Source organism: Amblyomma americanum, chromosome 2 (assembly GCF_052857255.1).
Source record: "Amblyomma americanum isolate KBUSLIRL-KWMA chromosome 2, ASM5285725v1, whole genome shotgun sequence".
Taxonomy (NCBI): domain Eukaryota; kingdom Metazoa; phylum Arthropoda; class Arachnida; order Ixodida; family Ixodidae; genus Amblyomma; species Amblyomma americanum.
The window spans coordinates 87,955,945-87,979,520 of NC_135498.1; the positions used below are offsets into that span (position 1 = coordinate 87,955,945).

At 45.5% G+C, this 23,576-nt stretch overlaps 2 protein-coding genes across 3 annotated transcripts; one reads left to right on the top strand and one right to left on the bottom strand.

The window, feature by feature from the left end:
* Positions 1 to 4,445: 4,445 nt before the first annotated feature.
* LOC144118779 (uncharacterized) lies at positions 4,446 to 5,898 on the top strand. The gene is made up of 2 exons (XM_077651606.1): positions 4,446 to 4,936; positions 5,020 to 5,898. The coding sequence occupies exons 1-2, from the start codon at positions 4,748 to 4,750 to the stop codon at positions 5,230 to 5,232; spliced, it is 402 nt and encodes a 133-aa protein (XP_077507732.1). The 5' UTR covers positions 4,446 to 4,747; the 3' UTR covers positions 5,233 to 5,898.
* Positions 5,899 to 15,453: 9,555 nt separating this feature from the next.
* Positions 15,454 to 23,563, bottom strand: LOC144121573 (uncharacterized). 2 transcript variants are annotated; one of them, XM_077654850.1, is made up of 3 exons: positions 23,065 to 23,563; positions 16,192 to 18,440; positions 15,454 to 15,651 (listed from the first exon to the last, which is right to left on the bottom strand). In XM_077654850.1, the coding sequence occupies exons 1-2, from the start codon at positions 23,345 to 23,347 to the stop codon at positions 16,360 to 16,362; spliced, it is 2,364 nt and encodes a 787-aa protein (XP_077510976.1). In that variant the 5' UTR covers positions 23,348 to 23,563; the 3' UTR covers positions 15,454 to 15,651; positions 16,192 to 16,359. The 2 variants fall into 2 exon arrangements, 1 of the variants encoding a protein (XP_077510976.1); XR_013312643.1 differs by lacking the exon at positions 23,065 to 23,563 and having other exon boundaries at positions 15,743 to 20,252.
* Positions 23,564 to 23,576: the final 13 nt, after the last annotated feature.

Sequence of the window (23,576 nt, forward strand, 5' to 3'; positions counted from 1 at the left end):
GGCCGCAGCGGCGCTGCGGTCAGCACTTCGATGCCTCCCGCGCTCCCCGCTCCCTGCTCATGCGTGCGCACGTGCGGTTGTCGTCTGCTCGTCTCGACGGTGCTCCCACGTGTTTTTCGCTGTGTTTCTTTTGTGAAGGGGTACTTGTTGGCATGCATGCTTCAGGTCCGTGTCCTGGATCAGCAAATGGATCATCGTGCAAAGAAAGCGAGACAAACGCACTGCTTTGCGCCTAACTGTACGTCTGGCTACGTATCGTCAAGGAAGTCGGGTGAGCGTGTCTCTTTGTTTTCTGTGCCAGAGGACCCCGAACGCTTTGAAGCATGGCGACGAGCCGTGCCCCGGGCTGACAAAGCTCTCGACGAGAACTCAGCCCTCTGTGAACTTCACTTTGATGAACAGTATATTGTCCGGCACTTCATGCACGCACGTGATCAACGGAGCAACAGTCAAGATTCCCCGTGATCGACCCGTGCTTACAAGCGACGCGGTTCCAACGATTTACTCAAATGCTCCGTCGTACCTTTCCAAGAAAGCCCCTCAGAAGAGGCAATCGAAAACGTCGACATGCGGCCTCCCCTCGAAGCTCCAACGTTGCGAAATGGGTGCCTGTTCCTAAGGCGTAGAGACCGCAAATGATGAAGGGATCGAGTGTTTCAGATCAGCAGGTTCTTGCATCTGAATTTTGCGTTCAAAGATGCGAGCTACCAAGCGTGTATTGGTCGATCCAGACACCAGATCGCTGGTTCTGATAACGTCACGGCTTTCACTGTGTGTGCGTTAGAAGACCACAATCTCTACTTTGAAAAGGTAGTCCTCGTGATGTCGGACAGCAGCGCGATTCAAGCGACGATGTTCGTGCAAGCAACCCAAGTCAGAAGCGTCGAGATTACCGATGCTAAAATGATTGAAGATCTTCTTCTAGAGGTAGACTCTTATTCCATGCAAAGGCTTTGGAAAAAAGGGAGAGTTCGAAGCCAACTCCAAGCACCGAGAGAAGACCTCTGGGATGAAAAGTTTCAGTGCTTCCTGTCCCGGAATAGCCCAGGCGCCCGGAGCAGCGTGCCCACAGTGCAGGTATCTAAGGAAACTTCTAATTAATCAGGCATCATACAAAAGAAGGGCAGCAAAGCCCAGGGCTGGAACACTCTCATACAGACTCAAGCTACGGACAGAACAGCTGAAGCGAAGCAGGCTAGCCATGCTTCAGGTGAAGTCTAAGTTTGAGAATTTGAAAAAAGAAAATTCTAAAATTGAAGCGTCAGTGCTTGAAAGTGCAATCAAGGTCCTACCGGTAAAGCAGCAACAGCAAGTGAGGGCATGTTTCGCTGCTTCAAGACGTAAAAGCGCACATGGAATGAAGTACGAAAGCGAATGGGCTTTAGAATGCTTGATTATGTGCATGAAAAGTCCTCGGCTTTATCAGCATATCAGGAAAAATAAAATTATGATATTGCCATCACGTACATCTCTGCGTCGATATGTGAAGAATTACAAGAGTGGGTTCGGCCTGAATGACAAAAGTTTTTGCTGCTGTGGCTCAGAAGACCAAAGCCATGGATCGCTTCCAGTGCCACGGAGGACTCCTCGTTGAGATGAAACTTGCCGAGAACCTTCACTTTTCGTCGAGCGGAAAAATTGAAGGATTTGTTGATCTGGGGAAATTCACTGCAGAAAGCCAACGCTCGCAAACCTGTGATCATGGCCTCGTTCTTTTGTTCCAACCATTCACAGGGAAGTGGCACCAGATAATTGGTGTATTTGCCTCGCACCGCAATGTGAAGGCGGATATCCTAGCCAAGATTGTCACGGAAGCCGTGATAATGTGTGAGAATGCAGGGCTGCATGTTGACTTCATAACATGCGATGGAGCTACATGGAACAGGAGCATGTGGCGCTTTTTTGGCATCTATGGAAGAAAAGAAAAGGTTGCTTGCAGGACGCAGCACCCTACTGAACCGGGTCGTTTCCTCTACTTTGTATCAGATTTTCCACATTTGATAAAATGCGTGAGGAACACGTTTGTTCAGACAGGCGTGAAAATCCCAGAAGGACATGCTACTGTCGATCACATCGATATTGCTCGAAAGTGCGATGAAATGCATGACACCACTCTCAAGGCAATGCCCCACATAAACAAGTCAGTTGTTCGTCCTTCTGGCTTCGAAAAACAAAGAGTGAACTATGCATTTTGGCTCCTTAGTGAGGAGACGCTGAGAGGTCTTTTCCTCTACCGAGATAAAATCGAGACACAGCTGGGCAGCGTTGCGGCGACCGTCAGTTTTATCGAAACGATGAGAAGCTTGATTAAAGCGATGACATCACGGTGCATCTCAGATGCCCTGAGACCTGGAGATCACCACGAAGAAGTCATTCGAAGTTTCTTGTCCTACATGAACTCCTGGGAAGATACAGCTGGATCGAAAGGCTTCCTTAGCAGTAGCACAGCTGAAGGTCTTCGCGTGACTCTGACCAGCACACTACATCTTCTCAAGTATTTGACAACCGAGGTGGGGTTCCGTTATCTCATGACAAGTCGTTTGTGCCAGGACCCCATCGAAAGACTTTTTGGCATCGTTCGACAAATGTCTGGTTGTAACGATCACCCGACTGCCAGCCAATTTTTGATATCTGTGAACACGCTAAGCTTTCAAAACTTAGCAAGATCACCAGCAAAAAGCAATGTCTCTTCGGGACTTATAAGGAGCCTTCTTGATGCTTCTAGCGCAAAAGAGACGAGTTCTCAGAGGAGAATTGACGAGCTTCTGGATATTGGGAACCTTACAGAAGCATATGAAGTCCTCAGTGCTTGTGACCTTGATCACCGGGCGATGTGTGTTCAAGCAAGTGATTCCAGGCTGATTTTTTACGTGGCCGGTTATGTCGCGCGGAAAAGCATTGCGACCACAAAGTGTGCTGAGTGCTGCCAGGAGCTTCTGCAGAATAAGGGTGGTAGTCCGCCAGCTGAAGCAGCCCTCACGGCAGCTGTTGACAGAGGAGGACTTTTATATCCATCTGACCAGCTGAATGCACTAGTGACGTCACTAGAAAACACATTCACCCACTGCTTCAGTGTGAAGCAAGTAAGAAGCGACAGCCTAATGGACTTGGTATCTTTTTTCCAGCTTACAAAGTTGAATCTTGTAGGCTGCCCAGAACACAAAACAGCACTCACAAACAGAATCATCAAGTTTTATGTGCTCACAAGGCTTCATTTCTACGTGAAATCTCAGAGCGCAAAACGGGACGAAACGCGGGAGCGAATGAAGATGTTAAAACTTCGACGAGTGCTCTGAAGTGTGCCTTCTAAGCTTTCCACTTTTTATTTAACGACTTTTATAGTTTCAGTCATAATGTGCATGTGCAGTATGTTTCTGTGATACATGATGTTCCTGACGATGGTCTAAGCTATTTTTCAACGAGTCACTTTATTTTTTCTGTTACGTGTAGTAAGTCTATGTGATAAATGATATCCTTACCCTCTAAGCTTTCTATTTTTTAACGATCGAGTCACTTTTATAGTTTCCCATTTGTGCAGTATGCCTCCGTGATAAGTTCCTGAACGTAGTGTGTAATAAAAGTCATATTCACATGCTGGTTTGCTTGCGCAGGACTGCTTATTTCTGTGGCGCTCCTTTATTGAGAGTTGCGAGATCGTGTGAGACTCGCAAGATTACTCTCTATAGTGAGCGCTTTCACGAGCTAAAAGCGTACGCAGACTGATGATCACTGTAGGCTGTAAAGTCTTCACCTCAGTTTCAGACCAATCTGCGCAAGTGCATCCAGCGTGAACGCGAAAAAAAAAAATCCAGCTTTCTGCACGCGCGGCGAACCCGGCGCAGCCAGCCTTTCCTGCGCGCAGCGCGCTCGCCGCATCGCACTACGGACAGCAGCGCCACCTACGCATGGCATGAAATGGAAGCGCGGCGCTCGCCTCCCGGTCGCGTCACCTACCCCTTCTAGCCACCATATCCCTGGTAAACGGTCAACAAAACCGCGCGACCGCGCGTGGGCTTTCGTCGGCTCATCGAAGTTCATGCTTTGGCCACGACCGGCTTTCGACCGGCTTTAAAGCCAGTCGTGGCTTTGGCGCCGTTCGCAAGATACACTTGTTTTCCAGTATAGTGAACTATAAATACTATAATGCCTAGATTATACTGGCCAACAGTGCCAGTATGTGTATTCTAAGACCTCATGCTTGTTTGTAAACAAACGAGGTGGCGCTGCAGTCGCTAGCGAGCTCGTGGTTGGCAAAAGGTTGGGGCATGGAGGAAGGACACCATAGGAGAGGCCCTCGCTATCCAAGCCGCATGACAAAAGCAGCGTTTCGGTGCAGGTGGGCTGGAAACGCTGATTGGTCGATGGGATGTGCTTCTCCGTGACGTTTTTCTGCTTCTCCCTCGTTCTCAACCGGACGTGGGTTCGCCGCGCCTCTCTCGGCCTGTCCCTAGAGTGCCTAGGGAATCGCTAGGGCCGGCTGGCCGGCCGCCGGGCGTGCGTGGTCTGCGGGCATTCTCTTCGTGAGCGTAGGCGGCGGCGCGCGCGTTTCGGAAGCTGTCCAGGTATGGCTTTTTTTTTTGCGTGGTGCGCTCGTCGGCGCAGCCAGCTGAAATTTCTGTACACTTCTTGCTTCCACGACAATGCGACGACCCCCAAAAGGCGCTGACCCGCGAGAAATCGCCAGCGACATAAAGGTACGCATTTTATCTCAAATTTCGCTTCATGAAGTGCTGTACCGCTTACCTACATGCCTTGCGCATTCCAGGACCTCGTTTTCTTGCTGCAGGAGCACGTCGTGCTGGTGTTCAAAATTCTGCAACTCCATTACGACGACCCACATAAGGTGCGGTTTGAGGACCGCCGGCGTCGCCATCTGAACCGCCGTCTGACAGCCACGATGAAGCGCTTGTCTGGCGTGCACGTTCTCAATCACGAGGTAAGGGTTGAACAACGTTTTCGCAAGTTTTCTCGTGCAGAACTCGCCAAATTGCGGCGCTTGTAACGTAACTTTTTTTGCAGCATCGTTTCCTGGATGCTTCTGGCGAGCCGATGCTGTCCTTGTTTGCCGCAGACCGGGGCATCGACCAGATGTCACAGATTATCGTCGCGGCCCTCGTCAAGATCTACGGACCAGGGATAGCGTCGGCTTCAAGGGCAAGACCAGGAGAGGTGTACGTCGTGCACCGGTGTCGTCGGTGCGGAGCCAAAGGGCACAAGACGGACCACTGCTAGGCCTACTGCTCACCGCGCCGCCACGCCGCTGCAGGTCGCGGTTGAAGTGCTCCTGCAAACGGCCCTTTTTAGGGCCACCTCATTGTTTCCTGGCAGATCGCGAGCGTCCCGTTTCGTGCCCGTATTCCCTCTCTGTCGAAATCGACGCCAGACATCAAAATAGCGCGGTGTGAGCTAGTAAATCGCTGGTAGAGACAAAAACTCGTGCTTGTATACAGACTTACCCATCTCCAGTGCGCATTTGTTTATTTCCGTAGGCACTACTCGCGCTTTGTAGAAATCGACGCCAGCCGCGAAATTTTACATGTTAGAACTCGCTACAGCATTAGCGCAGCGTGCCTTCGTCTCTTTACCTTCTAACTTTTATGCAGCGCACCTTTGTTTGCTCGTTACTTTTGTTCTTTTCAGTCGTTTCCTGAATCCGTCCAAAGAGCCGGGCTAAATGGATGATTATGGAACCACATGGCGATTGCACTGCATACCGCACGACTTTGGTCCCTGTGTTTTTAAATAAAAACATCAGATGTCGAAGGTCATGGTCGTGTCCGAGGATGGCTTCCACAGCTGGGGCCTAACCATAGGGACCACACACGCTTTGTCGTCGTTGCCAAGTGGAGAGGCCCAAGATGGCTGGCATCCTTAATAAAGATCCCTTCTCGGGGCCGCTTTAGTGTTTCCTGGCAGATCACGCGCTTTCCACCCTGTGCACATGCTCTCATTTCCAATTAAAAAGGTCCTTTAATAACAAGATGTTGCATGGTACTTGAACAATAGCGGCTACAATGACAAAGGTGAAGAAGTGCTGGAGTTACACGGAAATAAAAAATGTTGGGGGTGCCCACATAACAACCTGAAATGGTTTTGGACAGGACTCCTAGTTAATTGCATTTGGAAGAGAAAGACAAGGTTTAATTTTGCAGTGTAAGCTTGCTTCTCTAGAATGAACAGAGAACGTTGCCTCGCACTGTTTGGGCCACCTTCCTTGACCCCATGAAAAAAAAAGGATGCCTCTGGGAAACTATTTCGGAATTTCCGCCCCCCCGCCCCTCGATTCAGAAGTGGAAGGGGGGGGGGGGGGCTGACGGCCTTTTCTTTGTCGGGCTCGGCGCGACGCACGATGGACAAGACGGCGAAAGGAAGGGGGCTGTCAGTGACGCATGTTCCGCGCTCTTCGCTTAGCCAGCGTACAAGTCCCTTCGACAGCCTGAAATGCCTTCGGTGGGCATCGTCACGCATGTCGAAAGGATTGTCATGCACGTGCGACCGCCGATAACATTCCTTGCAAGCTTATTCATTGCCGTGAAAATCGGGCGGTGAGCATTTCTGGTGCGAAGTGAAGGAACTTAGTAAGGTCTGCAAGGAAAGACCTTACGCAACTTTACTGGGGCATAGCCGCCTTTCCGAAATTAACCGTGACAAGTGCCTAGCTGTCTTTGGATTCCAGCGAAGTTGCAGCTGTACCTCCGAATCCTCCTCGCCCGTTCCCACGCGGCTTCGCATGCCATGTCGCCATGTGCGGTAAAAAGAACAGTTTGCAGAGTTTAAATGGTTCAAGTATGAAGCTATGCAATGAAGCCAATTACAGACTTCTGTACAACAGCTAGAGGAATTTCAAGAGCATGCTGTGTGATGGTAGTCAAAACTAATGCAGTCAACTATTATTTCGTATTTTTTTGACCAAACAGACATGAAATGTCTGAAGATGAATGTGTACCAAACACATCGGTGCATCAGTTAATTGTGATGCGTGAAAAAAATTGTACTAACATATAAATGCCCATATGTCGTCATAATCAGGAATACTGAAGAATTAAGGAAAATAAAAGTTTTTTTTTTGTTCAGGCTCACACACCTGCTACAAACATCTTTATACGCGTACGTAACAATTTATGACTCTGTAAGAAGCATTTTGGGTAAAAAGTACAGTATGGCAGAAAGGAGTCTTTAGGAAATGCACTGTGTAGAAATAGCCATACCAATTTCATGTGATCGTTCGATAAATGTAACAAATACCGTGCAAACAAGCTCGCTGCATAGTATAGTTTTTTTGCAAGTTACTGGTTGCAGACCGCTCTGCAGTCACTGGACTGTGATTGAGTAAGTACTGCATGACAGTGCATGGATTGCACAGCAGTTGCTTGTTCATTTCGTTTACCACCATTTCGTTTACCACCGCAGCGAGCGTTCTTTTGTGCCCGCATGTGTGCTTTCGGTGCGGGAGGGCGTCCTTGGCGGCACCCTCCGTTCTGCGAACGGACCGATGGGCGCCCGCTTCGTTAGCTTATTGGTGTGGTCGTTAGGGCCGCGGGAAATGCCGCCGCTGCCAGAAGTACGAACCGGAGAGCCGTGCGGCGTCTCCTTTCAAGTGGACCCATGCACGTGTGCGGGTGAGAGTGTGTGTGTTTGTGTGTGTGGGCGCTTCCGGTGCACTGCAGGTGCGCGGTAGCCTGCAGCGCTTGGAGGCGACTCAGTCAAGTGACAGACGACAAGGAACCCGTGAGAGTGTGTGTGCGATGCTATTTTAGCTTGTAAATAAGTTTTCGTAAATATACCCTTTTGTATTTCCTTCACATGAGAGTTTAATCGTTTCATTTCTTCAGCGCGTATTTGTAACATTAATTTAATCTTAAGCCTCATTTCAAACACAATGAAACAGGACGTGTAACTTTTTGACATGTTCCTTTTTGGCAGCCTCTAAAAATATTTCCGCATGAATGGGCTAGCTTAATTGTTTAGCAGCAATATAACCACGGGACTGCTGTAACTTGCAACATTTTCAAATTGTGTGAGCATCACTGCATGTGAGGGGTCACAACCATATCCTAGCTGTTTCTTGAAGGTCCCGTTGCTTTGATGGCAATGCTTGGACAACCATGACCATCTTCCGCATTCATGCGTACAGGGTATGCCCATTACGTGCATGCCTTTCTACCTATTAATGCCTTACAATGCAAACAGACAACAAATAAAAGGAAGAGCACAAGTACAGACAGTGTTTGTAGCCCACACTCTTCTTCTTCACGTCAGTAAATATATATGGCACATACCCACGCGGGGGGATTTGCCAAGGTACAGTGGAGATTGCCAATGAAATATTTGCACGGGGGAAAAAAAAGACGTGAGGCGGCGGCGTAGAAGACTGAATCAGGATAAAAATTGGAAAATTCAATAAAATTTAAGAAATATGAATTACCGAGAATAGAATCAAGCATTTTAGACATGCAACAGAATTTTGTATGCAGCTAACAAGGTGACCGATCAGTCGCACTTATGTAATCATGAAGGTAGCCACAAACACTGCTTAACGGGAATTCCTTGGCGCTCGCACCGAACGAGAGAAGAACTGGAAGAGACAGAGGGAGTCCTAACCTCGAAAGAGGGACCTCCAAATACTGCTTTCCTTGAACTGCGAACCGCCGGCGAGAGAGGAGAAAATGACCTATTGTTTCAACTTGCCCACATGAGACACAAAGGTTTGTCGCAGCGAACCCGCATCGGCGCAAGTATAAATTTAAGTGAGGGATTTTGCATCGCAGAAGCGTCACTGACACCTCGCAACGCCTTGATTTACACCACTGGACATTCCATGGGTAATTTAAGTGGTGAAAATCCACGGTATTGAGCAACGGATCACTCAAGCTGGCTGAAATATGTTGGAACCGCTGGAAACGTGAAGTTTCCAACATAATGAGGTGAAGGACAGGAAAGATTACAGGAGCGCTGAGAGCTGACCTTGCCAATAAATCAGCCACCTCGTTAAAATAAACACCCGAATAGGCAGGTACTCAGACCAAGTGGATCTCACGCACTGTGCACGGAACATAAAACCTAAGCGACCAATTCAATAACGATTTTCCGGAATTTTGGAGACTAGAACTGAAAGGCAGTCTGCAAGAATGAGAACTCAAGCTACATGCCTGGGAATTAAGAGAAGAGCCAAAATAACCAAAAACTCTACGAAAAATATAGGAGTATAATCAGGGATACAAACAGAATAGCTCCAAGCCAGATCCTGCGAATATATCCCAATTGTAATGTTTAGTAGCTTCTTCTGAATTTAAAAGTAATGCTACTACTTTGAACTTTAAACTTTGGGGGTTCGAATAATAGCTGATAAATCACAGGGGGACAAAAACTGAATAACGGTAACAGAAACTTTGGCTATATTCAAGAAACATTACAAATGTCTTCCTTCGACGACTCTTCTTCCCGCACTGCCCCGTCCACCCGTTTTCTTCAGCAACTCGTTGCAAGGAGATCAGATCAACTTGAAGCGGAGCTAACAAATTCTGCGTGAACCTAACTTGCGGAAGCTGATAGCGTGGCCAATGCCTCCCATGCCTACTACGGATGGAATCAATACAAAGTCGAAGAAAAAGTATACCGCAGCACACATGATTGGAAGTGAAAGACGAATTTTGTTGATGTTGTTAGCCTATCAAAAGATAGATGGCACATACCTACACTGGGCGATCAGCCAAGAATCCGGTGGCTATTCACCTGTACTCAGTTAAAAAAAAGAAAGCCGCGCGGGAACGCAATACTGGTGGATGTGCTGAATTTCAGGAACAAACGTATCGTGCAACAAGTAACAAAAATATTCGTGAATCAGATTTTACATTGCATAATGAACCATGACTGCACCAAAGCAATGAGATATAAGTGAAGCATTTCGTTGCTTTCGTGACAGAAATGAGTTATGAGGTTTGTTGAATAAAAAAAAGTGATTTTTGATGGCAGCCAGCATGAGCCATTTAAAGTTATAGCTCAACATTAGTCACATCTGATATAGATGACACGCATGCTTTGAAAACAAGATAATGTTTTTCTTTTTTTTTTTATGAGAAATGCACAGGCAGTTTCAAGGCTTGCTTCACAATTTCATTTCTGGCGTATACACAAAGGCATGCCTATAAATTTTTCGTGTGTTACACCAGAACCAACACTACTTAAGTTGGTAAATCATGTTCATTACCTGGGTGTCATTAATAGCAAACATATACTAATGCTGCTAATCCTATAGAAGAACAAACAGCGGTTTTATGAAGACGTTAAATAATACGTGATACTGCATGTGTCCATCAGGCAATGAACTGTGCGGCAGTTTCAGTTTCTCTTCTCTTATTTTCAGTTTCGGTTGTCTTACTTTCAGTTTCGCTTCTTCAGAGTTTCAGTCACATGCATGTCTCTTGACACCACGTATACGTGACGCAAGAAAAGTAGAGGGGGGGGGGGGGGGGGGGGGTTCGGCGGAAACTTGGCGTCATCATGACATCGCTCGCTCCGGTGTGTCGTTCGATCTTGCATCTACAATACAACAACGTGTCGACGAGGTAAACAGTTACTATGAGTTGCACGGGATCTTACGCCCCCTCGTACATTCCTAGAAACACCGGGCCAGTCACCAGTACCATGGAACCAGTGGAAGGCACTGTTTTCTACCTACTTAGAGGCGTCTGGCCTGAGTTTGCTGCAACCCGGCGCAAAGCCATGCCTTTGCAGTCGCGCGGCGTCGAAGGTCAGCGTCGTTCCGCAATTAACGCCTCCTGCCACGAGCGCAAAATGAAGGAGCAGGGACCTAAATTAATGGCGATTTCCACTGGTCGTGCTGGAGCAGCTTTTCTTGCTCCGCGACGACGAATTCGAGTTCAACTGGTCGACCTGGACCGACCGCGCGAATTCCGCTGGTCGATTGGAGCAACTCCGTTCCAACGGAGCTCACAAGGTTGATACGCCGACCAGTGGCGGATCTGCTCCGAGGCGGTTTGGGGCGCTCTTTTGCGATTCGAGCGCCTCACTTCAGATCCACCAGTGGAATTCGCCATAAGTGAAGTTACGAAAGGCGAAGATACGTTTCAAACCGCGCTCAGCACTTGCAACCTTCTGACCTCAGCCACGACGGAACGCTACCGCGGTTCAAGATATGTTTACAGAACCCTGGCGAGCCTGTCAGCTGCAGGTTTACATTGCTCAGTTACGCGAACCTGCGTAGAACTGCGACTTCGACAATTCCGTGAACACTGTTGTTCGTGATCAGCTCGTTTCTGGCGTTGCGTCGGACAACTTCATAGGATGAAATTGTTGCTCGAAGGTGCAGGGCGAACCGGGAAAAGGCGATTAATCGCTTGTACGAAGAGGCACTTTTTTTTAAAATTCAGTGGTCACTTTGGCGATGTAAAGTGCGCGAGGCGAAAGCCTTTCTGCGCCCACTGTGGCTGCTTCTTTTAATTTTTATTTAATTATTTTTAATTTTTCGCTTCTGAAACTGCATTGTCACATAAGTTAATTTTTCCTTTTTATTTTTGTTTCTTTAAAATTGTTATTTATTTTTATTTTTAACGTTTCGTTTTGAGCTATTCATTTACTTCACAAATTAATGTGTAATTACAAACTAATGCGCAATCTCTAATCACCAATTACTTCTTAATTGCTAAGACTATATGGGTTATATCAATTATTATACCATTGATGACGTCATAGTGTGACAGATTTCGCGGATGGATGGATAACGAGAGCCATTAAAGGCTTTCGCTTTAAATGTTTGCATGAAGTCGCCTATAGGCAGCTATTGGCTCTAGATTGCAGTTATTCGTTTCGGGCCCCTGATTATACACCTATATTCGCTGTTCATTTTCTAGGGGTTCAGTTGGCCCTATAGATAAGGTCTCTTGCATCGTTACTGATGTCATTATACTTGCTGACAGCCTTTCTGTCCTGACTCACTCGAAGGCTCGAAGGACGCTCTTCTGGGCCATTCTCTAAGATTTTTCATTCCACTACATGTTAAAGAAATGCGCTTTCACTGGATACCTGGACACTGCGGCATTGATGCTAACAAGACGGCCGATTTTTTAAACAAAATCTGCGCTTTGTGGGCCTGTGGTACCATTTACTCTAAACACTGTGCATTGACAACAGCTTGCTTCCAATGGTTCCTGCATCTGCATTTTTTCAGTCATGAGCCTCTTCGTGCTGCAGCGGATTTTCAACATTCCCTTGGAGTGTGCGCTTAAGTAGTTCATGGCAATTCGAGGTGTCTATGAAGTGGGATTCCAAATGTCCCCACTTTATAGACAATGATTCCAAATATGAAGTGGGATTCCAAACGGTCCCACTTGTTTTCAAGTGGTGCCACCTCAAAACAAGTGGTTTTAACAAGTGGTCCCAATTGTGGTCTCACTATGCAGGTGTTGTTGAGCCTCTGCGCAGGCTCTTGTGACACTACGTTGCTTTCGCTTGGGACTCTGAGGCAGTTCAAAGCTTTCATGAAGTGAAGCAACTACTTTCAACTTGTGACGTAATGCACTTGTTTGATCCGGCTCTACCAGTGGTCGTGATCACAGATGCTTAATTCAGAGCATGTACTTTCTTTTAACTTCAGATACTACAAAACGTTTGCAAAAACTGCTGGGTCAATAGCCGAAGCTAGTATAGGCCCAATGTACACATTTGTTATTACAGCAACAGAAGATGCCAAAATGAAACTTGGTTATAAATGATCAGTGAACAAAGTATTAGCAAGCAACACTCAACAGCACAGGGCCTAAGACTGACCCCTGGAGGCACTCCAGCACACACAGGCTGTCGAGATGATTTTAAGTGTTTTATGTGGAAAAATTGTTTTCTGTTAGTAATGTAGCTTGTAAAGAAATCAAGAGTGGAATCCCTAAAACCATAGTGCTCTAGCTTGTGAATTAAAATGTTATGATTAACAGTATCAAATGCTTTCTTTAAGTCTAGGAACAAGGCTGCAGATATTTCATTAGCTTGTGAATTAAAATGTTATGATTAACAGTATCAAATGCTTTCTTTAAGTCTAGGAACAAGGCTGCAGACATTTCATAATTATGCAAAGATGAACATAACTCTTGAGACAATGCCATTACTGCTGTAGATGTAGACCTGTTATTTCTGAAGCCTTGTTGACAGTGAGATATGATTCTAGTTCTCTCCAAGTAGTCATTTAGTTGCTTTCTGACAAGTTTTTCGAACACAGTGTTAATGATACTCAAAACCGAGATTGGACGGTAACTGCCTGAATCATTACTATCCTTGTTTGTGAACTGGTATAGCTGCAGCGATCCTCAAAATATTTGCATAAATACCTTCGTAAACTGCATGATCCATTACTATTGATAGGAGTGGAGCAAGTTGGTGGATGTTCTCTTTAATGCTCTCAAAGTAATCCCGTCATGTCTGGTTGCCTTGTTTGCAACGAGTTTTCTTGATTGCTGTGATGTCACAATCGGCAACAGCTTGCGGTAAGAAGGTGTCATGAACACAAGGGTCATTAACAGAGCATGGTAGATTAGGGATATGAGCTACAAACTCAGGGCCAATGTTTGTGAAGGAATTATCAAACCTATCAACTGTTTTCATCAATGTGTTCAGGAACTACGCGCTGTTTTAACTGTCTACCGATTACGCTATTTCCCACATCCCACATTTTTCAGGAGTTTCCTTCTGCTTTCTGTATTAGCATACAGTTGTATTCTTTCTTTCTCATCTGTATTAATGCCACTCCATAGTTTCTGGAGGATCTGAACTTGTTTGAATAACAAATGTTTTCTTTTTGACGTTTCCACTTACGATACCATTGATCCTTCTCTTGTATAGCCTCAAGTATGTTCTGATTCATCCACAGGCACAAAGAATTGTTCGTACCTACGGGTAGTGCATAATGTGCATTTCGATATGGCAGACTCAAGAGCCTCAGCAAAATTTTCGAATTCAGTGTGAGCATTTGTATGATATATGTTGTTGAAATCTAAATTGCATATTTTCTCCTGCAAGAGTTGATAATTAATTCACGCAATTGGTGTAGAACTCATTCGAGCTGTTTTGTAGCAGAAATGTAATGGAGGCCTGCATACTGCTGCATATTTGCATCTCAACTCTCCCCCGCTAAACACTCTGTGTATGGGCATATGAATATTGGCATGGGCGTGTGTATGGGCATATGAATATCAGCATTACTTTTTATGGGGGAGGAAGTTCGAATTGAAGCAGGTCATCAAGCACAGTTTACCCTATACTCATCACATGGAACCAGTCGTTGATCGACACGTAATATAAGATTGTCTGCATGACTAGATTATTCACTGATGATGCTTTGATTTACCTCAGTGTGATTGCTCATATGGACTGCTAATATTAAAGGTCACATCTCGATGAAACAATTTCTTGCTCCTTAATGTCTCTAATGCTGAATTCATCATTCACAGAGTACCCGAATATCCTCCAGATAGTTTCCAGATAACAGCTATTAGCGTGCTTATCACAAGATATAAATATCTTGGTGTTCATCTTAAGTCATACCTGTCATGGAATCAAAAGAATAACTGTGTGTTCTGCTAACACCTTCCTGGGCTTTATTGAACATCTAGAATAAGCTCCTGTAAATGAAAAATGACTTGCATACATTACACTAATCCTAGCCCAAACCTAGAACATGCATCACACATTTTGTATCGTGAACAATGTAACCTAATTAGTGACATTGTTACAAATTATTTAGCGGCCGTAGGCAAATGTCAAGTGATGACCCGTCTATACTAATCTTTGATGCATCATTTCAAAGAAGATGTAAGCAAAAATTTTGTGTCTATACCACTTTAAGCTCAACTGTATACGCATATCAGGAGATGATAATCCAAGCTATTGTTACCAATGTAGTCTATTGTAATGTAAACAGTAAATATTTGTGCAGTGCTAATGCAATAATTATTTAATAAAAAAAGGCTCTGATGACTTGGATGCATTCTTAGAGTTTGCCATGCAGCTGTTCTAATGACTGTCACTATGAATGCAGGCTAATCTATCTTACCTATTAACTCAGTGAAATGCTGTGTGGCCCTTTCTGCAGATTCTACAGTACTGCAACAGTATAGCATTTTGAGCAGTGTTATGAACAGTGTTATTGTGGTCCCTTTGTCTATTTTGTGCACTCACTTAACCATATCTCAATTCACACATCTGTTCAGTTGTCACACCTCAGTTTATCTACTTTAATTTATGTGGGTGCTTAAGAAAATATGTAAACAATCTACAATGTATAGATTGTTTTTATTGGAAAAATAATTTACGATTCCTTGTGGTGACAATGCATCTTTAAAAAGTGTTGCAGCTTTGTTTATTTCTGCACTGCACGCCAGACAATGCTGGTAATGAATTCAAATCTCTGGATGCATGTACCTGCAAAGAGATTGGACGACAACGCAGTTGCAGGAACAAAATAAATATAGGTTTATTTCTGTGCTATGACAGGCAGATTGCAATATACTAGAATCTGAAGGAAAGGTAAGGCATAGTATAAGTTGCGATCTTCCAAGTATTTCAATAACTGATGCTAATGACATCTTCAGTACAATCATGAAAGGCCATCAATGTTGTCTTCACGTCTCTTTGGTTGTTTGTCACCTGAAAGACAATCACAACAGCGCAAATTAGAACAGTCGTCGCTTTTAGCTCTGCACACACTGAACTCTTATTTGACAGCGCATAATAGTACCATGTGCCACTTAGCAGAGTTGTTCAGAAAATGTCTGCATCAAGTTGCACCCTAACAGCAACTTTGTGAATTGCCAGCAATGTGTAGCCATGGACCTGAGGAAAAAGGAAGCATGTACAGGTGGGGAATGTGTCAAGGCAGTGAAACCCCTGTTGGTCCGCGGGTGCACGCACCACTCTTACCGAGCACTCTGTACTTATAAGACACACCATGCCAGAAGGTTCCCTCATTTAATCAAACTTATTGTGCCTTTTGCAAGCTGCACACTTCAGGTGCTTGGTAAGAGCCTCCCTATCCACCACCTGGGAGACGCGCTCTCTAGCAGTCAGGTTCTGCCGAGAGAAAAAAATGGTCTGGCTAAGCCAGATGCAGAGAAACCATTGTGCTGTAGGTTTCGCTTCAGTTGTTTAAGTGTGCAACACACTGAGCTGAAAGGAAAATATACTTACCTGCAGCATATATGGCCAGTATGGAGGTGCCTCTCGCGCTCTAACGCACACACCATCCTACTGGTTCGAGACAGCTGCACACCTCATAGGTGAGGTCTATAAGTACACAGATGAACTTGTAGACGGGTTGTAAACCAGAAGAGAGTGCCATAGAGTCGATCTCATCTTTCATATGTAGTTGTGTCCTGGAGATGTTATTATAACAGTTGCCTCATCATTGCTGTTAAGGATTTGCTTTTTTATGTTCTCCTTCTGAAGCTCAGTTGGCTTTGAAAAACTTGTACCTGAGCTGGACAGCCTCTGCTTCTTAGTGGAATGAAACCTGACTTGGTGTTCGATTTTCTTGTTTGCAGGCTCCCTTGATGTGTGGGGCATTTCTTGCTTCTTAGTGCCTTCATAAATCTTCAGTACAGGGTCCAAAAGCTTGCTGGCCTTGTTGTGCACTTCTTGAGGAATTTCTTGCTCTGCGACATACTCTTTGAGCAATTCCATCTTGGCCAAGACCAAGTCAGATTTTGTCATGCTTGTAGAGGCTTCTGCTGTTTGAACACTTTCCAAAATGTGGAAAGCCTCGTTTGCCTTTGAATTGGATGACACTGCTTCAGTAGCTTTCAGGATCTTCTGATCTCTTCCTTCAGGTGCGCCAGCGATGACCACACAGTGAATGTGTTTGCAGATCGTCAAGCTCATTCGGTGCTCCTCACAATCGCATGAATAGCTATGCACACACACCATGCACTCGCTGCACTTCAGAGGGCAGCAGGCACTATCTTTCTCTTTTGAAATCATGTATGTGAGGCCTCTTGTGGACTGGGATTGCACAGTCCATGTTCCATCTTCATTCCTCTTGGCAGGCGTAGTAATTGCCACAGCAGATCTGTGGTTCTTCTCGATCCGGCTCATCTTGCTCGTTCTCTTTGCTTTCACAATGTGTTGTACCCTCTTCATCAAAGACTCGTATGTCATGTCCATCAGTGCAGTGATGAGCCTGTCAACACGATGATTCTTCTTACCTTCCAGGAAACTATGCTTTAAAGTCCTGTGCATCCTTTCAAGATACATGTTTGTGTTGATGCCAAGTCCAGTTCGAAAACTGTAGGCCCACATCTCCAGGCGGTGAGCATAATTTCCTCTGAAGTACTGAATAAACTCCTGAAGCCTGGGATCTTTGTTGGCAAGAAATGACTCGAGAAGCTCAGCCACTTCGTCCTTTTTTGGGCACTCTAGCAGTGTACGAACAGCATGGTAAACATCTACTGCGAGTTCTTTTCCTTTTATCTTCTCAGAAATCCTTCGCTTCCAGCTTTTGTCCACATGCCATGTGCAGAGTAGTCGATGTTGAGGTGGGCCCATGACTGTTGACCAGGCCTTGAAGTATTCGGATGCATCATCTGTCATGAAAGTTCTAGCTGACAGGGCTCCTGTGGAGGACTTCAGGGATTCAAAGAATGCTGATAGGGTTTTCTCATTAATCGTGCTGCAGATGAAGTAAGCCATAGGCAATCCTGCTCCATATTCATCCAGCACCAGAACAGTCACCAGTTCAAATTGGTACCCCGTTGTTCCATGTGTGGAATCAACACAGACTGTTCCTGTACCTAGAACTTTCAGCAGCTCTTCCTGTGGCTCCGTCATTAAGGCAAGAGCAAAGTCTTTTGTACTAAAGGTATTCGTTGGGTCAACAACTGCCTGCTCTTTGTACAAGCGAACAACAGGTTGCCCCTTGTTCCTCATGCTTTGCACCCATATGCTTACACTCATAGCATCATTATCATGACATCTTTCAGGAACTGTGAGGTTATATTGCCGCTTGATGTTGTGCAAGTCCATGCGATTTGTCAAATGCAGAGGAGTTAGCTTGCTTGTCACCGATTCCCTTATTTTCTTCAATATTGTCCTCATGGGCACTCCTTTCGAAAGGTCATCCGCAATGCTTGCCCTTTCCTGGTCAGTCATACTCAGGTGTTCAACATCTGCATCATGCCCATAATGCGTCCTTTGGTACGATACCTTGACAGTACCCTCGTCTCTAGTAACGATCAGAAAAGAAAGGCATGTCCTGCCGCTCCTGCAGCTTCCCTGACTTTTCATCGCACGAGTCTTGTTGCCTCGACCTGGTCGTGCCACTCCTGACCTGTTGCAAGCGTAGTAGGTCCTCGTACATTCGTTGGTGAGCCTTTTTTCACCTGTGGATATTACGAACTTGCACACCTGGCTCGCTTCCTCCTGTCCTTTCCAATCATGGAACTCTGTAAAATGCATAAAAAATACTTTAGAAAATATTGTGTAGAAAGGTGTTAAAACTGAAGGCACTGTCATTGTCAGTGACGAATGAACAATGCTTGAAAAATATTCGAAAAACATGGAGGATTATGTGCACCATAATTTCATGTATACACTGTACATACCAAAAAGCGGAACTTTGTACCTTGCAGAAAATACAGCATTCAAATGCCCAATTCAACAATATCACGAAGGTTTGCGATACTTGCGCTATATGCTTCTGTTGCCATCACCTGGCTCAATATCTGCACGCGTGTTTGCTATGTGGCCCTAGTTACTATCTCGTAATACCCACTTTAACGCTGAAGCATGCAATTGCGTGGTGGAATCCTGGAATGCGATCCCCTCGTGTTATCGTTATTGTCTTGTGGACGTGTGCGCCCGATGAATAAAGTAATATCAAAGGTATTGAAGGCAATGATATCAGTGCGTTTTTAAGGGAGCATGGTAGGGTAACCCTCCACCAAAAATCAAATTTGGAATTTTGGCACAGAAAAATCGACTACACTATGCGGAACAGTCCTGCGGAAGCGCGGCCTCGAGCGCCCGCTCAAAGCGGTTTAAATGAAGGCTACAAGGGTAGACGTGCGGGCTAGTTGGTGCTGCATACTTGTTTTAAACAGCGCAAAAGACACGGACACAGGAGGGACACACAAGACACACACAGCGCGGTTCAGATGTCGCGCCGAAATGTGCCGCGCGCCCTGGCGTGTAAAAGTGGCAAGTGGAGTTCGGAGGCCGGTTTGTTTATCGTTGTTTTTCGCGGTTTTCTTCATTATGGCGTGTTTTTTTGCTTGTGTGTGTGTATGTATGGCAAGTAAACGGTGCATACTAAAAGATAATGTATTGTTGGAAATATTTACTTTTATAGCAGATATGCAGCTAGTGGTGCTCTTGTAGCGTGTTTCGTCTTTGTTATTGTTTGCATAGGTCGTGATCGCTTATGCACCTTTTTCGAACCTCAAACGTAGTACTTGCCCAGAAGATGGCACGATCAAAAATGGCAGATGGCAAATGGGGCAAAAAGAGAACATTAAAAAAATAATCGCTTCACTAGCAAGAAGGACAGTGGTAAACCGGCACGATAAAGCGCAAGCTTCACGAAACCTGGTGAGAGGATCGGTGGTGATTCCTTCGATGTAGACGGCTCAAGTACAACTGGCTACGTCTCATCGACTTTTCTCTTCCCTGCAGCTTCATGCAAGATGTTGCTGTGAACAACATATCTAATACACGTGCAGCAGGGGATTCCTCCTTTCTGTTTTGTTCATACGCTTCGATCAGTGATTTGATGCTCCCCTGCTCCACGTGTTTTATAAATACTGTCGAAAATCGTACTCGAATATAACAACTTCGAATTCATCAATCAACACTATTCACAAATTAACGGCACAGCCATGGGTACAAGGATGGCCCACACCTACGTCAACATCTTCATGCATAGTAATAAGTCTAAATTTTTGAAAGATTGTCCCATTAAGCCCACCCTATACAAACGCTACCTGGATGACATCTTTTTAATTTGGACTGACACACCTCGTCCACCCCAACATATCTTTCACTTACACGTGCGCCCACACCACAATTAACTTCCTAGATGTTGAGATTTTGGTAAACGAAAGCTCACTCACCACCAGTGTATATAGAAAACCGACGGACCGTCAACAATACGTACACTTCCAAAGCTGCCATCCTCGTCACTCTAAAACAAGCATCCCATACTCTCAGGCACATCGATCTAAAGGAATATGTTCCCAAGATGAAGACTTCGTAAAAAATTCCAAACGCATGCAAGAAGTCCTCATTAAGCAGCGATACCCGTCGCCATTGCCGACGATGCCATTCAAAGGACATCTAAACCCAACCGAGAGCAAATACTGGAGTGACGTCGATACAGCGAGCAAACAGACCATCAGGCAAATCTCGTACTTCCCTTCACCAGTAACCCAGCCGCCTAACGTACGTAAACAAAATCTTCAAAAAAAACATTTCAACATTCTCAAACAAAGCGAGCTAGCGCCTCGCCAAAATTTTCACTGCTCTCCCTCATGCAGTCTACAGACGACCGAAAAACATTCGAAACATTCTAATACACTCAGTCACATAAAGAGCTGGTTTTGGGGTGTCGACCTTGTGGAAAAAGTAGATTCCAGGTCTGCAAACACATTACAAACATCAAGCTGTGAAATAAGCACAGCTTCAGGATTCAAATGGAAAATTAATGACAACTCTGATTGGGATTTCTGCAACGTAATATACCTCCTAGGATGCAGTGTGTGCAGTACGCAGTACATTGGGCAGGCCGTTAACTTATACGAATTCGCTTTAATAACCACCGCGCGCATATTTTATCCCTACCTCCCCTTGTTAAAACACATATATTAATGAGAAAAACGACCCATTTAATGCAATTAAGTTAACAGTCCTACAGGGTGGGTTCCACAACAAAGAGATCTCGAGCAACGCGAGTCGTACTTTATTTACAAATTTAATAACAATTCCTCACGGCATTAATGAAAGTCCGGGTGTATTGACCTCCATCGCCCCTTGCAGAGCCAATGCTGACCTTAGGAATTCCGGCGCGACAAACCTCGGTCGTTTGTCGCCAGTGGCATCTTTTTCAAGCTTCGCTGCCCGCTTACACAAAGCTCTGAATTCATCCCCCACCCCTGTCTTGCCAGTTCGACGCACCACCTTGCCGAGCGGGGTGCAATTGAAGAACCAAGAACCCTTGATGGGCACAAAAGAAAAATACTAGAAAAAGGAGAAAGAAATAAAGAGAAAAAGAAAAACGCTTTGTCCCCTGCCGCCCAGCGAGCTTGCGCGGGAGGCCAGCCCGGGGGAAAAAAGGAATAACGAGGGGAGGGAGGGCATCCGGGCCCTCAAAGCAACAATGACAGACTTTGGCGGAGTCCCGGAGCAGATAAGAATCATAGATGCATGTACTGCCCGTGCCGCCGGCCAAAACGAGCAAACAAATAAACAATAAATTCAGACAGGGCAGGAGACGTTCCAGGAGCGTCTTCGGTACGAATAGTGAAGGCGGAATCAGCGGCGCAGTTAGCTTAACTACACACACGTGCACTGTGCATGAAACACACACACAAAAGAAAAAGAAAAAAGGCGGCAAAACATACGAGTTCGCGAAAGTGTCCTGTGGGGGGGTAAAGGTGAATGGCAGGAGCATTTAATCAAGGGTTCTTGGTTCTTCAATTGCACCCCGCTCGACAAGGTGGTACGTCGAACTGGGAAGACAGGGGTAGGGGATGAATTATGAGCTTTGTGTAAGCGGACGGGCAGCGAAGCTTGAAAAAGATGCCGCTGGCGGCAAACGACCGAGGTTTGACGCGCCGGCACTCCTAAGGTCAGCACTGGCTCTGAAAGGGGCGATGGAGGTCAATAAACCCGGACTTTCATTAATGCCGTGAGGAATTGTTACAAATTTGTAAATAAAGTACGACTCCCGTTGCTCTCTTTGTTGTGGAACCCACCCTGTAGGACTGTGAACTTAATTGCATCAAATGGGTCGTTTTTCTCATTAATATATGTGTTCTGACAAAGGGATGATGGGTAGGAATAAGATATTTACTTATGCAAGAGTGACTAGCTATGCGCAAAAATTTCCGCGTTTCAATTTTCAAAACTGCGAACTTTGACCGCAGCGTCCCGGACAAATAATTCGAACTCCCGACCGCGTTTTTAAATTCATTCTAAACGGGGTACGTGTTTACTGGTACCTGCAGTGGTCGGCTGCGCAACTATATATATAAGCTATCGCGTGCAGCTGTCATATTATAAAAGAAAATCCGCACAAAACAAAAATTACGCAGCAACGGGCTGTGGCGAATGATTGCGCGCAATATTTTTTCGCGGGTTAGTGAAACGAACAGTTTTGTTTTAAATCACGAGAGTTGTATCAAAAGCCTTTATATGTCGTCATTAATTACGATAGGTACGACGACACAGTGAATAGGAGTTTATATAGACTGTCGTCCTTCAAAGACCCAATGCTTTTCTCCTCCAAAACGTCGTGTAAAACAAAACCGGACCGCCAAATTTTGACACGGTTGTACGAAATTTCTGCACTAACGAAAGCTATGAGTGTAGTCTCCTGCATGTAGAGAATGTAGAATACAAGGAAAAATTATAATATGTATGCTCTAGGTCAGGTTCATAGTCCAACAGCATTCGATTGTAAATGCAGGCACTCGATGGAGCGCTGATAGACGGGCGTGGTCACCTGTAGGCGCATTTGCGTGGCTTTGCATAGATAGTACGTGTTTAACCTCTCAGGTCTGCAAAAGCTGTATCGGGTCCGCCAGGCAGTGGCGATTATAATAAATGCACAACGAAGCGCGCCGTTCGAGCGCACTAAAATAATACACCAGCAGTTCAAGGATATCATATATAATAAAAATAAAATGCGGGATTTAGCTCGCTGCAAAAAGCTGTAAATTCGCCCGCTGCGCACATATATAGATGCATTCGCACAGACTTGCTAAGAACGTTAAAGCAAAACAAAAAAAAAAAAAGCCAAAGAGGCAGCGCAGGAAAATTCATGCACGTCGCGTTGCAAACATATCTCCTTACCTTTGTCGTTCCCAAAGGACAGTTGCAGATTTTCGGCTGGGAATTTGTGCGCCACGTTGTAGTGATGAACCAAATTTTCGAGTGTTGATAGCAGGCTGCTGCACTGGTCGCAGCGGAGAAGGGCTCCTTTCGTCTCCAACTTGTGCACCATCCTCATATGCTGCAGCATGTTTTTCCGCTGAGTGAAGACTTTGTCGCAGACGCCGCAACGTCGATCATGATGCAGATCATGGTCACCGTGCTCAGGTTGACGTTCACTCTGGTTTGGAAACACTGACGCCATTCTGGACAGAAACGCGCATGCAGTGTGTGAAAGCGCGGCGCATCAGGTGCGCTTTTTGAACCCGCGCGCGCTGTCAAAAACGTGGGGAATTCCGAGAAAAACCTAGGGAAAATATGTCTCTTCCCAACCAAACACGACGTCATTAAAAGTCACGTGACCATGACGTCACGTGACGTTTTAGGCGTGACGTCACATTTTGTTTGACCAATCAGCGTTTCCAGCCCACCTG